Source organism: Mastigoproctus giganteus, chromosome 5 (genome assembly GCF_048544385.1).
Source record: "Mastigoproctus giganteus isolate SK-2022 chromosome 5, ASM4854438v1, whole genome shotgun sequence".
Lineage (NCBI taxonomy): Eukaryota > Metazoa > Arthropoda > Arachnida > Uropygi > Thelyphonidae > Mastigoproctus > Mastigoproctus giganteus.
The window spans coordinates 106291260-106309373 of record NC_143579.1 but is presented as its reverse complement, the minus strand read 5'-3'; the positions used below and the strand labels follow the sequence as shown (position 1 = coordinate 106309373).

Here is an 18114-nt window from a genome sequence, read left to right as displayed (position 1 = left end):
TACTCCATCCAGATATTGCTAAGAAACAATGAAGTTTAAACACTTCTGGTCAATTAATAGTTGTAATGAATATAAATGTAAATACAGATTTTCCTATACCCAAAATGCTTAATGAACTAAAACAGTTTTGCTGAAACTTCTTTAGAATAATTATTTTTCGGAATCCACACTGTTATCAAGCCGGTATTGAAAACCAATGCGACCGATTAAATGAAGAAGACAATTGAACTGTGCAATTCTAGTTCAGTTCTTTGGGGGGGGGTGGAAGAGAGAGAGAGAGCTACCTAACTAGCTTCACCCTTTTGTGTCTCGCTGTTAAGGCCAGATAGCAATCACCCTAGCATAATCTCTTGATCAACCCTGACACTGCCCTTCAATATACCTCTCCTGTCACCTGATGATTTTCCACAACCTTGAAGTTACCATTCTAAATAGGTTCACAACTTTCACCACTTCTGCTTGCGGCTGTCCTGTCAATAGCCATCCATCGCTACGAATCTCACAAACCTCCATGTTGCATTCTACAGAAACAAGAAAAACCAATCAGATGTAGATGCATTCTGTTCCACGTTAGATTAGAAATGGTTGGCATTGCTGTTGCAGTGTGTATATTTCAGAAATGGATTGGTGCCGTGCGTCCTTCAGTTTATCAAATCAATTTAGTCAAAAACAGTGTAACTCCTAAATAGCTTTGGCTAGGAGGGTCTGCATACTAGGATAAGAAATTCATATATTATAATTTAACATTACAACTCTTGAAACTCTGAATTTTAAGCACAGATAATGTTAATGAATTTTAATATTGTAAAAACTGATTAAATTTTTTTATCATTTGAAGAGTGGCACCTGATATATGATCAAAAGTAGTATAAAACGACTGCTGATATTGGTCCTTTTATATTGGCTAACCACTAAATATTTCTATTATCTATTACAAAGTATGGTCGCTGCATACATACAATAATCAAATGAAATCAAATAACCTGCCAGCAGTACAGTGTATCATTTTTCAAAAAAACCTTCAACTGATGCAATAGTTAATAAAGCGTCGACTCGCATTTAACCTTACAAAGTCTTCGTCAGTAGACTAGACTCCAAACCATTTTTGGCTTGGAGAAAAATTTCAGCTACCGATTGTAGGCATGTTAGCCCTGACCCGAAGCTGATGGTCCAGTTTATTGCAGAAACGTTCAGTGGGGTTACAGTCAACGTTCTGGGCAGGCCAAAGTAGTTTTTACACTGCCCATGTGTTCAAATCAAGGACTATGTAGCACGAGGTGGTGCACAGTCATGCAGGAAATAAAAAGATACTGCTGCCAGAGTGTAGGAAGTGCGAAATTGTCCAAAATGCAATGTATTCTATGTCATTCATTGTTCCAGGAACGATGGCGGCCAATGTCTAAGCACGAGAAAGAACCCCCAGACGGTGGCAGCACCTCCACCAAACTTCACAGTTGAGACAACACACTTTATGAACGACGTTCAAGTAAAGTGTAAAGTACATTGATGTTAAACGGCACCAGTGGTTCCCCCAACTCCGCGTTGCTTTCATTGTGGGTGTAACAGTTCACTGTAAAAAGCCAGAGATTTAAAAGTGTATGGATTTTGTAAGTGTAGTGTTATGTATCATTGTTCATCTGGCCATTTAGCCGCTAGACCCCTGCTGGGACCCAACGTTGCTCACACTTGGCCTCGTGGAGGCAGACCAAGTACACAGTAGTTTGTAATTTTTACTCTAGCAGGCCCTGCCACCTAGTTTCCAGGATTTCAGTGGCTAGGGCCTATGTAAAAAAAAAAAAAAAAAAAAAAAGGAAGAGCACTAGAAGTAGGAAAGCCGAAAGTTGTTTTTATAATCTCAGTTTAAATTTAGGCCTTTTTAATTTTAGTAAGCTGTGTGTGGGTCTTGCGCATTACAGGATAGACAGAGGAAGGAAGGGAGAGGTGACTGAAACTGGTGGGAAAAGACAAAAGAATGGGGTCAATAGGGAAGGTGGCCCCAGAACAGCAGTGAGGCAGGCCCATGCCTCACCAAACGAAAGAAGGGGGCAGTGGGGGGGGGGGAATCGGGAAGACTGTCTCCCCCTATTCAGATCGCCAAATGGCGTTTAGAAGCAGAGCTGCAGTTTGCTTGTCTCAGTCCAATCCCAGCAGGGATCTGGCCAGTTACGGGTTGATTCATGGGATGAATCCCGTTCAGTATTTAGTGTTCCATTTCCTAATCTGGATAATTTGTGGGTCTGTCCAGTCTCAATTTGGCGTATGGATAGCATTGAGTGTTCGTCTCCTGGAAAACAATTGTAGGGCGGATCTCGTGAGCGCTCTGTATTCCTCCTCGGTGTCAAGGTGTACCTCTTGGTTAACTGGAGAATATCTGATTTTCGTTATGAGTAAGCATCGTAGGTCGTCGTAGTAGTCGCATTGGTGCATTAGGTGGTTCTTCCACGTCTCTTCCTCTCCACAGATGCACAGTGGACGTTCATCGGGCATCCACCAGACCCACACATAGGCATAACAGAACTTTTCAACGTTACAAGCACCAATTACGGATGGTGCACAGGCAGGTCGCCAGAAGTAAGAAAAATCAACTAAATGTTTATTCTTGACACGTGGATGGCGGGTATGGTTCATGTTTCCCCAAATCCTAGAGGTGTCGGGGTACTTTTGGCAATATAGTGTAATCGCTGCCACTTTAATACTTGATCAATTTGTGGAACAGGTGCATGGATGACTACTGCAAGGAAATCGCCGTCAAGTAACATCAGTGTGGCTGTATATCTTCATCAGTTGCAAATTTTCAATTAAATATCAGCAAAGTATCAAAAATGCGGCATTCCTGTCTGAAGATTTAACGTGCAGAAAGTTAAGCAATTACGATCAAAAATAATATGCAAGTTAATTTAACGCAAATTAGTACATACAGTAGTAATAATCCATGATGTATTTCCAAAAAAATGTTTGAAAAAAAAAAAAAAAAAGTAAATAATAATTATCGGATTTCTGTTGGTCCGATTTTAATAAAATATTTGGAACGGATGATCGCCAACTCTTTTCAAATAGTCAAATATAAAATTTCATGAAAATGCATCCACTGAAGTCGAATTGTTACATGCGGACGGACTCTCACGGTGAAGACAATATGCACTTATACATATATACTTATGTATACATATATACACTTATACATATAGCACTTATATGCTAATAAAATAAAAATAACATTGTTAAACTTAACCAACTCGTGCAACGCAAAATACGCATTTATCGGTTAGTTCCAAAGTGGTGTCGCACGATACCGCTCTGGAACTAGCCAACAAATATACATTTTGTATTGCACCATCGGCGAGCGACTGCGATTTCATCATTTGGCGGCGTTCTCTGCCGGGAACTATACAGACAAAAACAACTGTTTTTGTCTGTAATTCTTTTGATCGCATAAAACCAAGTAGTGAATATTTGTCCCAGATCACAGTAGCACTGCAAGAACAAGAAGGAATGATTGAGGCATAGAAGACAACAAGAAGGGAGGAAAGGGAAGGAAAGAGAGTAAAAGGAAAAGGGGAAGAAGAGAGACAGAATAAAATCAAGGGGCAGGTCACTGAATCACATTCCCAGTGCCCATGCCTCAGACATCTCACCCTGCAAGCAGTTAAGTGCCAATGAGAACAAAGCAGGTTGACTGCAACACTGACATCACAAATTACACCAAGGGCCAAAAACTTTGTACCTCACATCAACAGTACCAGGCACAATAAGGCCAGTTAACCCTAACATTGCCAAAGCCAAAGGCACATCAAGTGAGCAGAGGTAATGGGGTGAAATTCCCAGGTCACAATAGTATGACATGGACAACAAGCAAAGATTGAGACATGAACAACAACAAAGAAGAAGGGAAGGGGAAGAGAAGGAGAAAAGAGGAAGAAGGGAAGAGAAGGAAGAAGGGGAAAGGAGGGAAAGGGAAAGAAGAAGAACAAGAGGAAAAGGGAAAGAAAAGACTAATACCAAGGGGCATAACACTGAACAACATACCCAGTGCCCATGCTTAAGACTGCATAGGAAAAGGTACACACAAGGACATATCCAGGAGGAAAGAAAAGAGAGGGATGAAGGAGGGAAGAAGGGAAGAAAGAAGAAGAAGGAAAATGGAAGAGAGGGGAAAAAGAAAGACAAGAAGAAATGGACACTACCATGCCAGATTGCGTACCAATATGAACTGATCACATCATTCCCACTCTTGGTCAGGATTGAGCCCTGCAAGAGATGGAATAGTACATCCCTCCCACTCTTGGCCAGGACTGAGCCCTGTGAGAGATGGGGTATAGGGATATCGAAAAGTAAATGATAGTCCTTATATTATTATAGTTTAATTTATTTTATTTTATTTATTTTATTTTAATATATTTTACTTTATTTTATTTATTTTAATTATCTTATTTTATTTTACTTTACTTTATTGTAATTGTTTTATTTATTTTATTTTACTTTACTTTATTTTAATTGTTTTATTTATTTTATTTTATTTTATTTTATTTCATATCTAAGGGGAAATAAAACCAAAAAAGTGTGCCCTGGTAATTCTGAGGGGACCTTCCCTGATGCATTACCCGGCCACACAGGATTAACTTGATGGGACATCAGACATCCAAAAACTTAACCACAGGACCGGATCAGTCCGTGTCCTCTTAAGATAAAGTAGATCCTGGCTGCCTCCATGTGGCTAGGGATGGGAGTGAGGGGCTGTGACACAAACCTGCCACAGCCCCCTGCTGCTAAATGCCAGGTGCCGGCTAACACACAACGCAAACACAACACTAATGCACACCTAATTACATATTTCATCTATCAGATGCATTTTTTTTTTTTTTTTTTTCTTCTCAAAATTCAAAAACTTAAAAAATTTAAAGAAAATTTTTTTTTTTTTTGTGTTAAATATATACGTGAAATTTTGATGCTCTTTTAAGTTCTTTTCTAAGCCGGCAACTTGGCAAAAAGCCTAACAAACGGCGGATATAGGGGGAACCCTGGAAGCCGCTAATAACTTACAAATACACTTTCACTTTCTGATCGCATAAAACCAACCAGTAGCAAATCCCACTGGATCATTTTGTGAAATCTTTTGAGAAAACAGTGCTCTAGTTTTGTTTTGTTTTTTTTTTTATTTTAAATGGCATTACTCCCGAAGTGAGCCAATAGTGTTGCTATTTTTGTAAAACAGCTTTACCAACAGAGTTTTATCTTTCATTTTTTTTTGCACATGCATTATGATTCTTAAAATAATCTGTTGAATCGTGTTAAATCTTAGAAAATCGTTGAATGGAAAATGCCACTGGCTATTCCTATACTTCAGGTAGAAGGGGAAAAAAATCACTTAGCGGACTTTTATTTTTGAATAACAAAATTTTCTAGAATTCTCTTAAAGTAAAAGATCAACAGTTAATGCCAACCCTCCATTAGCAGCAAGACCTGCGACTCATAATGGAAGCTTTACTGTAACCAGAGATAAACACATTGTGTTGTTGTAGTGGGGTTTTAGGAGCATCAGCGACTAAGGCCATATTGCTCCGATGTATTGTCTGTAAAATGTGTGTGTGTGGGTTCTGCGGTCAGTTTTCTGTTTTATGGATGAAAAACCTGAGTTTCCGGGAGAAAAAACTATGCTATTTTCAACTGAAATCGACTAACTCAGTCACATTGTGAAAAAGGCCCATAAAAATTCGCTCAGAGACGCGAACTCAAGGTCTTTTCCACCCGTTGTAGGGAAGACTGCGATTCTGTCAACTGTGTTACTCATGAGGGCCCGCCATAGTGTATAAAAGATGTAACTGCAGATGTGTTGATAGAACTCAAGAGAAATGTATGGATGTGCAGATCCAGACTAGCAATCATTTCATTACTGAAGCAGAATTGAGCAATGTCGTGAAATATTTAGTTTTATTTATGTTTCGCAACCGTTAAAAATGTTTTTGTTCATTTTCCTTCGATGAATAAAAATCTTCATTATTGTAACAAATGAGTGGATTTGGTGGAATTTATGATCGTGGGAATCAACCACAGAAAATCGTACATCTAATCTTATAAATTAAATACAAAATCTGTTTTTTGTCTCTTAATAGAAACTTATGTTCACAACTACTATCGCCTATTCAGCTCTCATTTGAAAATATGGAATCTGAAAAAGTCGTTTGAAAATTAAGATTAATTAATTTTTAAGATAAATAAATTGCCATTTTTCTATAAAACGACTTTGACAGTATCACTTTTATGTATCTTTTGATATCAAATAACAATTAGCAAATTTATTGGAAGAATGGACAGAAAAATTAAAAGTATATGAGGTACTAGCAAATAAGATTTATTTATCTATCGGTTTCCTTTTCAATATCAGTTGACTTGGATCACGGGTAAGCTTTAATTTCCTTCCTTCTTAATGTATTTCTAGACTGGTGGTTTTTAAAATTGAATGTGCTAGTTTTAGTACACCCGTATCGATTCATTTACAGTACGGCGAGAATTCAATGAGAGAGAGACAAGAAGTGAATGAAAGCACATTTTGCTTTATGAAACGTGGTGTGACTGTTTAGCAGGAATCGATGTGCAATAAACTATCGGATCGTAGCTTGAATCACAATTAGGAAAGAATATGCCATACTGAGTTTCCTCCCTCGCCTCTCCCGCTGGTTTTAGAAACAAGAGAAAAATAAGCTCGAAAATAGTAACGAGTTGTAGAAATAGAAGCTGGCACTGAAAGCAGAAAGAAGTTTCTCATATTTGTATGCATGTATACCCTTCCAAAATTTGTCTTTTAATGGCGATAAGTCTTTAAATAATGGCACAATTCTGGCTCATCTTGAAAAAAAAAGGAAAGAATTTGTACGTAACACTAAAATGTGTATTACTTTTACGAGAAATAATAAAGTCCATACCACGCCATAACTTCCTTGCTATCTGAGAAGGAAAGATAAGATGTAACAAATCTACATTCTTCTGTCTCTCCTCCGACACCGCCAAACTTGCTTCTTGTATAGAAGTCTTCAGCTTATCCATTCTCTTTTTCAGCCCGTCTTGAGCTCGAGATTGTTCTCCTACCAGGATGATGTCCCTTGTTGCATCGTGGATTGGAATATCTGATATGTACAGACTCCTGTTTGTCATCGTCATCAGTCCATCAACGACAGGAGACCCCAAGAACAGTAGCGTATAGGATTCTTTGAGAAAAATCATTTGACCTTTGAGTTCCATGCCCTAAATTTACCAGAAAATAAATATCAATCTAAGATTCATGCTTAAACAAATTCTGTATTTGTATTTCACTGTTTAAGTGCTGGTTTTTGCCTAGATAAAAATCAAAAAGGAGAAAACGCAATTATTTCAAATTTATGTGAAAACTAACAGCTGATAGAAGTTACTTATATTTAAATAATTCTTTGCACCTATTTAAAAAAATAACAGCATCTTACCTCAACATGCTCATATCCTTTGTCGACTTGCTTAATCACTATAAGAAACTGTACATTTATCCTTGACATGATTTCCTTAAACTCCATCCGTATTTTCGGATATTTCATATTGAAGAAAGTTCTAAAGGTTGATTTCTTAGACATTATCTGTCGTCCAAAGAATCGTTTTAATGCTTTGCCAATCTGCACGAAACGTAATTGGCGATCGCATATGAAGTGGAACGGAAAATTTCTGCAAAACGAATTTACAGATATCTTTAAATCCTTTGGATCAGAAGTCAGTGACTCAGTGTACTTCTGTAAGGACTCTTCCACGTGACGTTTCGATTCAACTGTTTTCACTTGAAACACCGTTGTGTATTCTGATTTCGACATGCTCACCGTGACTCTTAACATAAATAATTCTGCAGCTAACTTCTTCAGCACTCCAAGAAATACAGCTTCCATGAAATGTCTCCTGGTAGTATAATGGACTTCCACTTCTCCTGTGGCAGTTTCCACTCTATATGTCTCGCTCAAGAGGAAATTTCTCGATGCCTTCGATTTCATAAGAAGGTCGTAGATGTTCTCAATGTTTACCAAGAAGTCAACAAAACCGCTACCAAAGAAAAGTACAGATTTTCGGTATGTCTTCAGACAGATGAGTGCAAGATGATGGCCTGTCTCTTCAAGTACTGTCTTTTCGTGTATACCTAAAAAGACAAAATTTAAAATCATAATTGCCCTTTCCTTTCTTCTGACCTCCGATTCATTTCCTGACATACGTACACCTCGCCATTCACTTAAAACGAGACAGAAAGAAGTAATTTCAAATCCAGAGGGCGAAAATAACAAAGTTCGTATGTTATTTTCGTCCTAATAATATAGGCTCTAATCAGAGGAGAACTGTTATCTGTCTATTCCTTTAAAAATTAACTTCCCTTCCAGACTTTTTTCCTGTCTTCCAAAAAGGAATGAAACTTGAACTACAAAAAATATAGTAAATAAATAAATAAGATATTCGGGATATTAGTATGAGCATATTTTGATTGGGTATGTATCAAATAGTTCAGTGTGTGAATTTTGATTGGGTATGTATCAAATAGTTCAGTGAGCTGAATGAAGAAGGGATTTATACTAAGTAATATCCAAGCTTAGCTCAGTTGAACAACGCAGGCTTTCGTTTAATGTTCATGAAAAAATTAAACAGATGACATGACTAGTAACCAAGTAGCTAAATGATGACAAAAAAGATGGCCCTCGCGGTAGCACAGTGCGCAGAATCGTCGTCCTCCACCACCTGGTAGAAAAGATCTGAGTCCGAATCCCGTCAATGACGAAGAATTTTATGGGCCTTTTTGATAGTTGGTCTCAGGCGGGGATAGTATGGTTTTTTCTGTCATAAACTCGGATTTTGTGTCCAGAAAAACAGCAAGCCAACTATAGAACAAACAATTCACAAACATAATATGTACGGAGCAATATGGCCTAAGTCAATGATGCGCCTAAAAACCTACAATAAACAAACAGACGAATAAAACAGCAAGGACAGAAGTCAGAGTTCCTGCCAACTCCCACTGACATTGTCCCTTGGAAAAATGAGAGAGAAGGGGAGAGAGCAATTCCTTACCAAAAACAATCTATTATCCTGGTCCGTCCAGTCTTGATAATCTGCACTCCCGAATTTTCATCTTCCAAGTCGTTCACAGACCTATTCGATTCTGCAACGTTGACTATTTGATAAAAGATCAGAAATACGATAAGGTTCAACAAAAACAAAAAAAAAATCGAATTCACTCTTAAATTGAAGCATGTGTTTTGAGAAACACACACTTCGTTTTTTCTAAGTCTTCTAGGAAACATCAAGAAAATGAAATTCTCAATGAAATTACTGATGGAGTTTTGCGAATAGTTCCTGATCAAACACAATAAACTGATCTTATTTATTTTATTTTTTTTAATTGAGAAATATATATTTATTTGCTTAATAGCTCAAACACATTTATTTTAACAAATTTCCGTCTGCGTATCCCAAGTTCAAATCCACCTCCATTGCCCCTGCAAGTGGGAGGAGTAGGTAGCAGGTGGCTTTTTTTTATTCCTAATGAAAGAAACTAGAGAAACTATGCAAACAATGAAATGCTGTGCCAGTTAAAAAGCAGCTCTATGCTTGTGACCGGTGTGAACCCTCACGTGTCACTTCACGAAACATGTCCGGAATTCTGGACTCCATTTGCAGACAGGTGAGGCGAGTATTTTGTTCTACGAAGTTTTTCAAGACACAGAGATCGTTACCGACGGGAGTCTAGAAGAAAGCCAATAATAGCTCACATCGATTCAACAGCAGCTCTGTCTGGTGGAATCTATTTGGATGGTACGCCAAAGTCCATCCAACTCTGTTTCAGATATACTCATTAATAACACTAAAATTAACCAGCTATGTTTGCAATTGATAAAAATATAACGTGTATTTTTCTTACACAGTGATAATATTTCTTAATAGTTGCGGATGAAATTGCTCTTTTTAAAATAATTCACCACATATCGTGTTAAATAACATCATTTCAACTTACCTGACACTCTAGCTGATAAAGATACTATCTTAACGAACGCATCTTCCAAAGCTGTGTTCAAAACAGGATCGGCAATGTCATTATCTAGCATCTCTTCCCTATTCATGGCTTCCTTTAGATTTATATTAAAGCCCGATTTCTCACTAATTGAATAAAGAGATTATATCAGCCAAAGTAATACAAAAATTACAGTAAAGCTAAAATGCCTATTTATATTTTTATATTTTTTAAAAAAATACACTTAACGGGGATTGAAATTCCGTTTACAAAGTGTAAAACAGTATGCAAATTTCAACGTATTTCATCAATGTACACTGGGTTAATTAATATTATTCACATTACGTTTTAAAATAAAGTTCACAATAACTGCCAACTGCGAAACAGATAAATTAAGGTGTATTATGCGAGTATAAAATAAACGAGAAATGTTCAATTGGTGACAAATTAGAAATGATTTCCATTTATAAAATTGCATTAAATATGCAAATTATAAGATTTATAAATTGCCAAAATTAATTTTCACCAAAAATAAAGAAAATATTAAGCATATTATAGTGGGACAAGAGAAATGTAATTCCAGATAAATCATAAACATAAAAAGATTTATTCTTGGTCTTAAAAAATTTAACTTGATGAAAGCATATGTAGTAAAAGGGTCAAGTTTATATTCATCCAGTAATAAAGAGGGCCATTTCTTCCATAATTAGCTCTGATAAATCATCAATACAAATATTCATCGTATTTAGTAGTCACGGGCTTGAACCCCGGTCCACTCAAGGAACGCGTGCCATAAACTCACGCTCCTGACCTACGTCTAGTGTGCAGGAAATTATAGCAACCAAGCTATAATGCAAACCCCACTCTGGATTATGCTGGTGGAGGCGGGATCTATGCTGAGTGCTGCTGCTGCCACTCTGAGTGCCACTCTGCTGAGTGCGGATATCCCTTCAGAGCACAAGGCCAATCGCGCGATTGTCAGGTGCGACTTTAATTCCTTTTTTATCTCCCCCACTTCGCCTTAAATCACCGCGTGAGCCCTTTTTGCGCGTAATCGCGCGTGCGCATGTCCATTTATGTATGCGCGTGCGCACGTCTATTTACGTATGCGCACACACATGTCTATTTAGTATGCGCATGCGCATACTAAATAGACTAAGTATGCGCATGCGCATGACCATTTACATACGTTAATGCGCGTGCGCACGTCTATTTATGTAGCGCACGCGCATGTCTACGTATGCGCCTGCGCATGACCATTTACGTATGCGCACGCGCATGTCTATTTACGTGTGCGCACGCGCATGTCCATTTACGTATGCGCACGCGCATGACCATTTACGTGTGCGCATGTCTATTTACGTATGCGCACGTGTATTTACGTAGCGCACGCTCACGTATGCACATGTCCATTTACGTAGGAGGGTTTTTCACTGTTCGGAGGTTTTTAGGAAGGAAGGTTTTACGTAGGAGGGTTTTTCACTGTCATATGTTTTCAATCTTTATATACAATAATGTGCCTGGAGGCACAATTATAATGTAACCAGGAGGCCGTGGAAGCCCCTGGCTGTGGCGGGCACAGAAGATCCGAAATACAGGAAACAAACCGCAGTGTGGCTCGCTGAGGCTACTGTTGCCTAGTAGTTGTGTGAATTTCTGTCAAGAACTGTGTGTACGCAATTGAATAATGTATATCTCGTTGATCAGTGGATGTGATGTTAAGATGAACTTTTGTATTACAATTGCCAGGACTCTAGACAGAAATGTAGTGAAGAGTAATGTAGTTTAAATGTCATCTTTTCGTGTATATTTAACCTTTCTTGTATATATTAGACATTTAGACATTCTTTTATTCGTATTTTATGGTAATCCCCTGGCATTTTCTGCCGTGAAGGGAAATCTAGGCCTGACGTAGCCCAGTGGTCAGGAGCGAGAGTGCATAGCACGTGTTCTTTGAGTGGACCGGTGTTCAAGCCCGTGACTACTAAATACGATAAATATTTGTATTGACGATTTATTGTAAACTCTACTGACTTGGTTGTCGTGCCGGAGTATAAACAGAAAATTTATTATTTTTTTTTAATTTGCCTCTTACCAATGTAAACCTATATTTTAATTTTGGTAGGACAAATAAAGATTTATTTATTTATTATATATAAAAATTATTGTATATATAGGGTAATATGAAAATATGTACAGTATAACAAAAAGATAACATAACATGAAATTAACTTAAAAACGTAGCATTAACCATTCAATAGATATGAGTATATACATAGTGGTGAGGCAGACAGTACACCAGAGTATGTAAGCGTTCATATGTACAAGGCACATATTTCAGAATATTCACAAAAGTCAGAATATTTCACATGCGTGAATTAAGTGTATACGGTTTCGCATTTTCTTGTGAAACAGTTGGTCGATATACTTGCGACGTGCCGTTCTGCGCCTCATTGCAGATAGCAGGTGTATAAACAACTTTATTTTCAATTTAAAAACTTCAATACACCGCCGTAGCCTAGTGGTCAGGCGCGCGGGTGCATAAGTACACGTGCCTTGAGTGACCGGGGTTCAAGCCCGTGACTGCTGAATACGGTGCTGTTTCTTGTATTCTGTGTATCTTGTAAACTCCTCTGACCGTTTGGTCGTCCCGGAGTATAAACAGAAAATTTATTTTACATCTTATTTTGTTCAGCCAAGCATTATAGCCAGCGGAATGCTTTTCAGAACAAGGTCACGTTGACCAGCATTTTAGAGATCACCTTAATCAGGTCAACCGGCAAGTGGTCTGTATAGGGTGTCTCACTGCAGTGGAGATCGGCTACCCGCTGGGGCACTTAAAGAAGGGAAAACCGTGCTAACGCTAAATATAACTGAACAGAAACACTCCTCACATAGTAGGAAGTGCTTTTATTGCCCAGCAGTTGAACACTTTAAAAATAAGGAACTTAAGAAGTTTAATTATCTGCTTTTGCCAATTGCAGAGGGTTTCTAGTTTTTTGGCCAATAAGAATATATATTTTTCAACAAAATTCAGACATATCTCATAATTTGTTATGAAGTTTCTTAGCGTCATTAATGGATAATAATGCACACCAGGACTGTATAAACAGGACAGCTTTTTGTTTTAATTTTTTTGAACTTTAGGCACAATACGCTACATTATACCGCGTATATTATTCAGTAAAAATATCTTTATGTGGCTACAAACAAAATATAAGCTGAACGTCATTGTTTTTGCAGCATTAATGCATATTTATACGCTACGTATTGCTTGTTTGTTCAAAGGAAAAACAGGAAAACAATTGATGAAGGAAAGTGGTGAAAGTTCAGAAAAGAAATTCTCCCGAGAACGGCAGGATACTTTTAAATTCAATGCAGAGTGCTAAAAGCTCTGGAAAAGATTTCCACAATGAGAAAAATTCCTGTCTCTGACATAAAAGCAACGACAGACACCGAACCATAAGACTTTCATTAGCAAGCAAGCGGGCGCCTTACCTTGACTAGCTGCGGTTCATCATGAGAAAAGGAAAGAATAGACTCTAATTAGTGCACTTTCGCTATTCATTCCAATTACTACTACTGCAACTTCTGTTGAGATATCGGGCAAGTTTTGAATCTTACAATCTTTAGTTGTACGCGATACGGAATCTTTTTTTATCCAGTTGATCACGTGACAATCAGCAGGAATGAATTATTTAAACTAAATGCCGATCCAACTAAGGTCATGAGGTATCCATATATCGCGTCTATAAATTGTGTGTAATCCATGGTCGGTCTGTGTGTTTTTCAGGATGAAAAACACAAGAGATTTAAGTAGTAAAAACAAGCAGCCCTCACTCAGCTAACACAGGCAAGGTGTGAAAAATGCTCATAAACGTTTCTTCCGTTCTGAAGGAAATCAAAACAAGGCCTTTCTCAACGTCGCATATAAGAATGTACTCTACACGACAATGAAAGTAGAATGCTTCCTTATCAAGGACGCTTCGCGCTTTCTTAAGGCATGCTATCTACAGGATAAATAAAAATGGCGCGCTATTGATGGCTTTGACATTCATGGCCTGCTAGATGAATTGTAAGAAAATAACAAAACAAAAAAGAGATGCTGAGATTGGCGAAATAAATGGCCTAGTTGGGATAAAAACCCCCAAACGCTGGACATTATTTTTCTTAACATTTCTCCTTTTTTGTCTTTCCCGTGAAGGTTTTTTGTAGTTCTTCAGCAGAATAAAAATTAAAATTACAACTGGCACCTGAATTTTCACCAGTAATAAAATATGATTTAAAATTATATATTTTTATATATGATGATGATGATGAAAACATTTTTTTAAAGTGATTTTTCATTTGTGTGATAGCAAGTACGTGTCACACGGTTGAGTGAAATATGGTTGCTATCACACAAAAGAAGAAACTCCACAACTGCCACAAAACGACGCTTGAAAAACTCGCATAATAACCATTCATTACTACACTGATATCCTAAAAATAAAGTTGCAACCATAAAATCTGTAATATCAAGAAAAATATTTACACGGTGGAATTATGTCAACTTTTTTGTATAAACAAAAAACGAATGAGTGTAATTCTAATAAATACATGAAATAAACTTTATTTTCATTAATTATTAATTATAAGATCATGGCTCCGGAGAGCATTTGCCAGATGGCGGGAACAAGTGTGCGTGTGCGTGTGTGTGTGTGTGTGTGTGTGTGTTGTCTGACGGCACCGGGGGTTCCCATCTCTGCGTTGTATTCTTTGTAAGTGACACAGAACTCTCTGGAGGTCAGAGATTTAAAAACGTGTGTGGGGAGTAGTTTGTTGTATAGTATTTTCTGTTGACCATTTAGCCGTTGGGCCCCTATTGGGACCCACCTTGCTCACATTTTGCCACGATGAGGCGGGTCAGGCACCCAGTAGATTATTTAAGTACTCTGGCAGACGCCGCCACCTATTTTCCGAGGATTTCAGTGGCAAGACCTATATATATAAAAAAAGGGGGCGGGGAGGGGTGAACACTAGAATTTGGAAAGGGCGAAAGAGGTTTACGAGAAAGCGCTTGAATTTTTAGACGTTGATTAGAATCTGGCGGCATTTTTAGGTGCATACGCGGTCGGTTTAGTTAGAGTAGGGGGTAGAAGATTGGAGACTGAGGGAAAACAGGGACGACGAAGTAGGCATCCCCAAAGAGGTCAGTGGGGACGAGCCCCACCAGGCGAAGTATGGGGGAGGCAGGGAGGGGAGGAGACAGAGACCCGTCTCTTTCCCTCCCTGCCTGGGGATGAGCTTTTAAAGGGAACTGGGTTAGAGTACCCAGTTCAGATCGCCAATGGCGCGTTGGCAGCAAAGCTGCAGTATGTCTTCGTTGGTGATGGTTATCAGGTCCATGTCTTCGGTCGATCCGGTAGGAAGGTCAAACTGCCCATCCAGAGGCGGATTTAACGGCGGGCGCACCGGGCTCGCGCCCTGGGCCCCGACTTCTGAAGGGCCCACGCAAAACCCCAACAAATTAGTTGAACATATTAGTTCAAAACTTTGTGATCATTATTATGCTATTATTAATTATATTATACATATATTATATTCAAATTTTATTGGAAATAAAACATCAATAGTACATAATCTTTAATATTTTTTATTTATTTAAAAAATTGGTTAATATGTATTTTTATTTTCCCTGTCTCTCTCTTTTTTTTTAAGGGGCCCAATATTTTCTTCTGCGCCCGGGGCCTCAACCGACCTTAATTCGCTCCTGTGCTCATCCCGCTCCGGGGATGGGATATGTTAGCTTGCAGTGGGGAACCCACCACTGTGGGGGTCCCCACTGCCAGAAACAATAACCCTTGGGGAGTTGTCTGTAGACAACTCCCCAAGGGTAGGCCGCCGTAGCCTAGTGGTCAGGCGCGCGGGGTGCATAAGTACACGTGCCTTGAGTGACCGGGGTTCAAGCCCGTGACTACTGAATACGGTGCTGTTTCTTGTATTCTGTCTATCTTGTGAACTCCTCTGACCGTTTGGTCGTCCCGGAGTATAAACCGAAAAATTTATTTATTTATTTATTGTTTCTAGTGGTTCCCGCCAAGTACCTTCAGCATTCCTTTTTCTTGGCAAGAACAGCGGGACACCCAAAATCAATCACTGGAAACACCGTGCTCCAATGGAAGCTCCAATAACGCGAATATTTATCCCTAACCAGGTAGTCTAAAATTAATTAGCCCGAAGAGCATGTTGACACCTTTAGTTGACACTACACAATCAACAGATGAACAAATGTATGCGACATATGCACAATCACTTGGATTGCATAGCTCTCTTACTTGCATCGTGAAAGTCTTTGGAGAAGACACTCGATTATGTAACATGACTTTGCTCCGTGTTACACAGTCAACACAGTGGATTGAGGAGAATAATGCGCTATTTCCGGCCAATAGCTAGATCTGAATCCAGTTTAACCTTTGTTATGATCCATTCCTGGCTTAAAGTAAGAGAATCAACTCTTACTTTAAGAACAGTAAAGTTAAGAACAACAGTAAAGTAATCAACTCTTACTTTACTGTTGGAACGACAACTGAGCATCAAAACAAGGTGTCCTATTTCAAGCAGAAATAGCTGTATCACTAACTTTCTAGGGAAAACTTTCCCTAAAGGTAGTGTGATCTTATTAAAGCCTATAAGGATCGTACTTGATATTATTATTATTTTATAGTTCTTCATTTCGTGTCCTAACGTAATGTACGTGCAGTCAAATATATTCAAAAACGAATAAGGGAAAATAGAAAATCCTCTCAGAAAATTGAAGACTAATAGTAACTTAAACTGAATCAGTTTACTCACTATGAAGTAATATTTAGTATTTGCGTTCCTCTCTCTCTCTCTCTCTCTCTCTCTCTCTCTCTCTCTCTCTCTCTCTCTCTCTCTCTCCCCTGTATTTGCATTTTTTTTCTTTCAATTACACGCTCCGATGCGTCTATTTTGAATATATTAATTGTTTTGTTTTAAGCATCATGTCAGTTTGTATCAGTGTGTTTATAAGTTGTTTTTATGTTTAACATATTTAGCCAGTTTACATACTCCTAGTTATTTAATATAGATTTTATTGTTAAATTCTACCGGTGCGTATTGATTTTATTTTTATTTATGTGCTGATGTGTGCTTTATCCAGAAATTCGACAATCGTACCACTTAATCTTGGGTTCAGTGGGACTTCGTAGCTGTGTGCAAGAACAAGTTTCGCACATCCAGGATTCGAGCTAGCATCATCATCATCATCATCATCATCATCATCAGCCATTTTCAATCCACTGCAGGATGAAGGCCTCTCCAGCAACTTTCCAGTTCCTTCTGTTTTGAGCACTGGACATCCATTTACTACCCACAAACTCATGAATTTCATCTATCCATCTCCGCCTTTGTCTTCCAGGTTTTCTTCTAGCTCCTCTTGGGTACCATTCTGTTATTTTCTTAGTCCATCTGTCATCATGTCTTCGAGCTATGTGTCCTGCCCAAGACCATTTTAGTTCTTTAGTTTTGATAAGAATGTCCTTTACTTGAGTTTGTTGCCTAATCCATGTGTTTCTCTTCTTATCTAACAGTCTGATTCCCAATATGATTCGTTCCATTCTTCGCTGTGTAGTTCTCAGCTTCTCTTCCATTCTTTTGGTGAGTGCCCAAGTTTCACTTCCATAAGTCATGGTGGGGAGTATACATTGATTCATTATTTTACGTTTCAGACAAACTGGGATATTGCTCTTCAGTATGTGACTATATTTCCTGAATGCTATCCATCCAAAATTTATTCTTCTCTTGACTTCCAGCCATTTATCATTATTACAGCTAATAACTTGTCCCAGATAAGTATATGACTCCACCTTTTCAATTACTGCTCCTTCAATCATTATTTCCCTTTCTGTGGCATACTTGTTCATCATTACTTTTGTTTTAGCCATATTCATCTTTAGTCCAAAATCCTTACTAGCTGTGCATAACTGATTAAGATTTTCCTCTAATTCTTTGGGATCATGGCTTATGACCACAATGTCGTCTGCAAATCGTAAATGGTTTAGGTACTCTCCGTTCACATTGACTCCTTTCTGCGACCAGTCTAATCTTCT

The 18114-nt window shown here is 38.3% G+C and overlaps 1 protein-coding gene across 1 annotated transcript in view; it reads right to left on the bottom strand.

Annotated features, from left to right (window-relative positions):
- Positions 1-18114, bottom strand: part of LOC150085617 (guanylate cyclase soluble subunit alpha-1-like) — a 63815-nt gene that overhangs the window by 22995 nt on the left and 22706 nt on the right. The window contains exons 3-5 of the mRNA XM_090374619.1: positions 10007-10149; positions 7455-8146; positions 6921-7239 (exon numbers count right to left, since the gene is read on the bottom strand). Of these exons, the coding sequence (XP_090230745.1) occupies positions 6921-7239; positions 7455-8146; positions 10007-10149 (1154 nt within the window). The remainder of the gene's footprint in view (positions 1-6920; positions 7240-7454; positions 8147-10006; positions 10150-18114) is intronic.